General features: G+C 39.4%; 1 protein-coding gene across 4 annotated transcripts in view; it reads left to right on the plus strand.

The window, feature by feature from the left end:
• Window positions 1-4,908, plus strand: part of LOC139449916 (uncharacterized) — a 219,076-nt gene extending 214,168 nt beyond the window's left edge. For all 4 annotated transcript variants that reach the window (XM_071231523.1, XM_071231524.1, XM_071231525.1 and 1 more), the window contains 2 exons: window positions 864-1,037; window positions 1,895-4,908. In XM_071231523.1, the coding sequence (XP_071087624.1) occupies window positions 864-1,037; window positions 1,895-2,152 (432 nt within the window). In that variant the 3' untranslated portion in view covers window positions 2,153-4,908. The remainder of the gene's footprint in view (window positions 1-863; window positions 1,038-1,894) is intronic.
• Window positions 4,909-6,677: the final 1,769 nt, after the last annotated feature.

Here is a 6,677-nt window from a genome sequence, read left to right on the forward strand (position 1 = left end):
TACTGTGGGTGAAATCTTTTTAAAAACTTGTAACCACTGCAGTCTTCTTAAAACACATTGATACTATTACAATAGTTACCCCATCATCTCCATACATTACATAAAATATGATGTGTAACTTTACTATTCACATGGTAAGATTTCCCTGCCTGTTGCTGATATTGTGTCTCACACTTTCACAGCTTTCTAGGATGCTAGGGGAGACACTAGACAGCTATGGAGGCATATTGATATAGCTGAACTTACTATTCAGACAAACTGTCAGAAATCAATGGAACATGGGCTTGTGAAGAGATTTTATGAATGCTTCAGTTACCATATGATTGAGATATTTAATATATTGTCGGTAAACTTTAATCTTCAAATCAGTCATTAATGAAATAACGCATACGATATAATTTGATATGATTTCAAGTTTTGTAGTATATTGAATGTTAGTATCACAATGATGTACATGTATAGAGATAATATGAGCATGTGTGCCATACTGAGGATGACAAAGAGTGTTTGTATTTCCTGAGTTTCGTAAAATCAGCATGACACACAACGAGTGTAATAATTTCATTATTAACCATTTTTTCTTAATACTTTTGAACTCCCCTTTAGAAAAATGCACTGAAAACCATAATTGTTGATTGACATCAGCAGTCTTCTGCTGTGACTTCATTACTAATGTGATGTCATTCCGACCCTACGTCACAATAAGATTCGAATGACATCAACAATGCCGTCTTGATAATGGAAACAAAACACTGGTGGGGTTTATTTATTTTTATGACTGTTGTTTCTAACCCTATGGGTAATAGAAAAGTCTCATGCATCTGTGCTGTCTGCTGACTGTAACACCGCTCTTCCTTCCCCAGGTGTGTGAGATGGTGGAGAGACAGGCCCGCACTCCGGCAGAGAAGGGCAAGTTCAACCGCTTCATTGATGAGCTGGAGAAGATTGTACGCCTCATGCTCAACTTGTCGGGGCAGCTGGCGAGAGCTGAGAATGCAGTGCAGAGTCTTGGGCCCAACGTTGATGCCAAGACCAAGGTAAAAACACTGTCCTGACACACTGGTGACAGATATGTAAGGTTTTAAAAATAGGAGAATTGGTTCTCAGGCAATGGCTTTTGAAAATATAGTGCGGGAGTGGTGTTTCTTTTGGATGAGGTGGGGTGGGGTGGGGGAGTTGTACAAGCTAGTATGTAATCAAATAATAAATTGTTCACAATAATAGCCATGAAATCATGTTGTTCTTAAGTATTGTAGCATTTCACTGCCAGGGTTGTGTGTTAGAGATGCAGAATATTTTAAGATTATTTATTTTTGACAATGGAAGTAATAACGAAAGGTGCTGTGGACTTTATGATGATGTGGGCGGTGCCTGGGAACCAAGACTATTAATTTTTTAGCCTAAAAAAATCTCATCTTCTGAGATCAAATATATAAGATGATTGGTGATAAAAGTTGAAAATATCCAAGGCTTCCAACTTTTTCTGTTTGAAAACAGAAATAACCAGTGTCTTGAATGTAAGAAGTAGAGCTTATCAGCTTCATGGGAAGAGAGATTAGTGGTGTCATTTGATTGTGACATCTTGGTGACTGTATGACATCACAATGGTCTGCACCAGCGTCATCTCTTGTGGAAACCAATTTTTGGATGATATATAAAGCATGGCCCTTGCATGGGTTGATATGGCTGCTGAGTAGCCAAGATTTTGGCAGTTCTAGTGTACTTAGGATCATGTGACATGTTTGGGATGAAAATGTCGGAAAAGATAATATTGCCCCAACAACAATAATCAATGTTTCAGATGTCTGGTCTTTAATATTTCAACTCTAGCTCATTGAGAGAGTATAGCGGCTGTTAAAATATGGATATTTAAATTATATGCATTGTTTTACAGAAAATGACAATCGACAAGCGTGAACGTCTCAATGCCAAGTACCAGGATGCCAAAGGATTAAAGGAAGACATTGACGAGCGCAGTGAAAGTGTGGCTACGATGCTTCGTAACTTCCTTTCCGATGACGAATTTGATGATTACATGTACTTCATTAAAATGAAGTCGAAACTGACAATAGACAGACAGGACTTGGAGGACAAGATTATGCTTGGAGAGGAACAGATTCAGGAGTTAAAGAAAAGTATCCCAGATGTCTAACATAAGGGACATAACTCTAACAAGGGAGACAACTCTTCTCGTCATGTGGAAGAGGGCAATTTATCTAACCCTGACAAGGAGAGACAGTGCTCCAGCCATTTCTAACCAGTCTCCTTACAAGGAAGCTAAGACTATTAACCATCAATTAACATAGAACAACTCTACTGACAAGATGATTTTTGTCAATCCCTGAAAAAGCTCTTTAAAATATGGATCCGAAATAGGTTTCATAAAATTAGAATAGTCCAAAGAAAGATTCGAATATGCAAGGTTTGTGGACAGTTCCCACTATGGCCAAAGGGAAGACAACTCTGCCAAATACATATGAGAAGATATGGAAAACAATTCTGGTGTTCCATGTGCACCGTTCTTCCCAGGATGTTGTTGTGATAAAACCTTTGATGCTTCTTGCTGTCAAAACCATACAGTCTGTCAAAATGAACTGGACACTGGATTGTTGATCCTCAGAATATATATATTTTCGTTCTTCACTGATTCTGAGGAGTCGAAGTGTGTTCAGTTTTTGAAGAAACTATGTGACAATGGATGGACGAACCAAAGCTGTCGCCAAGACACAAAGAAACAAACAATATGCAAATGCCACAGTATAAACCCTCCTTCCTTGACTGTCTGTGACTCCTAGTTGTGACTGGAAGGTAGGATGCATATGTCGCAGAGTTTTTCTCTGTGTTTCGCATATGGATGTAGGTCTTGATTGCAGATTTACACCAAAAATAGACATCATAATCTCCACTTCAGATTGTCTTCATTGTTATCATCACAACTTGGTTAACTTGCCTGTGTTGCGCTGTATATAAATTATTGTTGCTCGAAAGGCGAAGACACATCTATCTATCCTGATTCTCTACCATAACTGATTTCATCAAAACATCGAAACTGCAACCATCGTAACCTCTTTTTGTGTGTACGTTTTTTGGTTTAGGAATTAAGAAAGGTCTTTTATAGGACTGAATCTGCTTGACTCTGGTGTAAACTGTTTGAAATTTATTTTGAGATTATGATAAATAGTCATTTGGAAGCATATATGATGAGGCTTTTGGGTGCAGTTTATTGGAACTTGGCCCTCGTGTAATCGATGCTGTACATACGCCCTTCGTGGTTCCTTCTGTCAGTTTTATTTGTAAATTTTGTCCATAATATCTTCTTTTGTATTTTAGCTGGCACACCATCTTAAAGTGCTTGCAATTTTTTTCTTTTTCGAAATTTCAGCGGATGTTTAAGGCGCCAAATATTTCTAGATATTTAAAAGATCGCCATGACAACTTAATCTGTCAGCGCGTATGACTGTACATATTTGTGATTTCATTAGTGAAGTTATGATCTGATTCAAGGGAGATAATCATACACGTTATGATATTACTCTGATCGATTAAATGAATTTCCTTTGCAGTGGACCATGATGGACAAGTCTGATGAGACTAATGTACAATGTGATAAAGTCGGCCATTAATCTGTGAATAGTTTTCATGTGTAGTTTACAGTTATGCCATATTTTTGAGCATTATAAAAGGTGCTTAAAGTGCTAGTTCGATGAAATTCCTGACTGTGTGATCTTTGGCCTTATATATTAGCAATACATAAGCCCATCACGGATATTTTCACACAAGGTATTTTCTGAGGTTGTTTGGGTATTTTAACAAGCATGGTTGTGACGTGACATGTTGTAAGATAAAACATCAATCGTTTATTTTTCACCAGTTTATTAATAAACAATTTTTTCATTGCAATAAGTTATTTGTGACTGTGTACTTGGGAACGTGATATCTTGGTGCATGCATGTTAAACTACTAAGATCTTGCTGTCATCATCTCCCTCCAAGTTGTCAATGTCAACATACAATGTTTCTAAACCAGCAATAAAGCATGAGAGATATTTTTTGAAGTTGTAGATTTGATATTTTTGTAGTTGACTATTTATTGTCATTTCAAAAGATTTGATGTACCGTATTCTACATAATAAGCACCCAGGGCACTCTCAAAATTAGAAATAGGAGGCTCTTATTAGAATATTATTTTGGTGAAAATAATAGTTGAAAGATGGTTAATTTTGTGGTTTATGCTGACAGCCTAAAATGTTTTTATACGACATATATTTTCCAGAACTTAATTGCCCATAATTAAGGGTGCATATAACACACCAGTGCGTATTATACACAAATAAATTTGTCTTGTCTAAATTAAGTCTTGTGTACATTGATCAATCGGAAGCGGTACTAATTGGGATTGTTCACTTGCCAATATATTAGCAAACATTGCCGTGGGTGCTTATTAGGGCGGGGCGCTTATTACATCGAATACGGTATGTTAGGGTATTCCTCTAGGCAGAGTAACGTAATGATGTTAGTTGGCTGGCTACCATGAGTCTTTACCCCTATCTGCGTACTACGTGTGACCTATGTAAGCATGATGATAAGAAGCAGTTTGTACCCAGCATTTTACTTTACGTACATTTTTATGCAATATCATATCTGTATTGCACATACACGAGTGTTCACGCTGTGTATGCAATCATGCACTGTGTATGTGGCATGATTGAGTTGGCATACCTATGTATGACTTTTGTATGACTTTGGTCAAGTTGTATATGCGTAGCTACATGTGCGTTACGACTGTAGCTACGCATGAGTTACGATGATAACCACATGTACTAGCCCTATAGTCAGCTGACCCTCCTTGCTGTACTACCTTCTGCTGCTCCTACAGTACCACAATCATCAATAAATGGTGTGTGAACTATACCTGTGTTGTACTCATTGAACAGACGAGACCGCCTCCGTGGTCCAGTGGTAGAGCGTCCGCCCGAAGAGCGGAAGGTCCGGGGTTCGATCCCCGGCCGCATCATACCAAACGACGTTAAAAGATGGTACTTGTTATTACCCTGTCTGGCGCTCGGCATTAAAGGGCTAAAACAAGGACTGGTCGGCTCGGAGTCAGTATACTGTGTCTGAGTAGGATATTCATGTTAAACTGCGGCATGGTATCTCAGTGAGCTAGCACTATAAATCGGCATCAGTCCGGACTAGTACAAGCAGCCACACAAACACACACACGTACAGGCACGTCGCTATATAAGTGCAATAATCTTGGACGTGACGTTAAACCCCATTTCACCTCACCTTGAACAGATGACCCGTGAAGATCCGGGGTCTTGGCAGCCCATGCTTGCTGTAAAAAGAGACAGTGCTTGTCGTAAGAGGAGACAAATGGGTTTGGGTGGTCAGGCTCACTGACTTGGCTGATGCATGTCAGCGTATCCCAATTGCGTGGATCAATGCTCATGATGTCAATCACTGGATTGTCTGGTTCAGACTTGATTATTTACAGGCCGCTGTCATATAGCTGGAATATTGCTGAGTGGTGTTAAACAACAAACAAACAAACAAACATTAAACCCACCCATAGAAATGGGATGCGTTAACATTTGTCAGAATTGTTCACCTTTGGCAGGGATGTGACAAGTGTTGGATGTCAGTGAATCGATTCCTGGACGTGTCATACATCAAAAGACATTAAAAAATGGTTCTTGTTGTTACCCTGTTTGGTGCTCGGCATTAAAGTGAGTGAGTGAGTATGGTTTTACGCCGCTTTAAGCAACATTCCAGCAAGATCACCAGAAATGGGCTTCACACATTGTACCCATGCCGGGAATCGAACCCGGGTCTTCGGCGTGACGAGGGAACACTTTAACCACTAGGCTACCCGACATTAAAGGGGAATAAGACATGGACTGGTAGTATAATGAGTGGGGTATCCATATTAAACTGTGGCATGGTATCTCAGTTGGCTGGCGCCATTTAACTGGCATTAGTCTGGACTAGTACAAGCAGCCACACACACATTCATGCACATTGCAATTTAAGTGCAATAATCTTGAACGCGACATTAAACCCCATTTCACCTCAGCTCAACTTGATCTTGATCTTTTGTTTTAAGGGTCAAGATCTTACCCAAGGTCATGGGCTGAAGAGAGTTTGTCTAGGGTAACTCGAAAGCAGTTACTGTGGGAGGATGAAGCCAGGTGCATAGCATTCCTTGAGTTGGGCAGAAAACTGAAAAGCTATTATCATCATATAGCGTGAAGATTGCTGAGTGCGGTCTAAGAACTACTTAGGAAAACAAGAAAGTAGTGAGGGACCTCTGTGTAAGGTCAAGGCCTCTGTGAAGATTGTTTGTTTGTTTGTATGTTTAACGGCGCACTCAGCAATATTCCAGCTAAATGACAGGGGTCTGTAAATAATCAAGTCTGGACCAAACAATTCAGTGATTGATGTCATGAGCAAGTGGGAGCCAGCCTAACCACCCGATCCTGTTAGTCACTTCTTACAACAAGCAAGTGTTTCAAGTAGCAGAATTAATATGTTGGAGCCTTGAATACAACAAATCCATTTTGTATGTTGCCTAAGTGACTCCATGCACACAAATTCTGATCAAGATTGCATAGAAACTGAACCTTGGCCTACATTTTTAGCAGGAACCATATAGTCACATATACCAAAAAGACACCC

The sequence above is a fragment of the Haliotis cracherodii genome, unplaced genomic scaffold (assembly GCF_022045235.1).
Source record: "Haliotis cracherodii isolate W230 unplaced genomic scaffold, xgHalCrac1.p SCAF_8, whole genome shotgun sequence".
NCBI lineage: Eukaryota > Metazoa > Mollusca > Gastropoda > Lepetellida > Haliotidae > Haliotis > Haliotis cracherodii.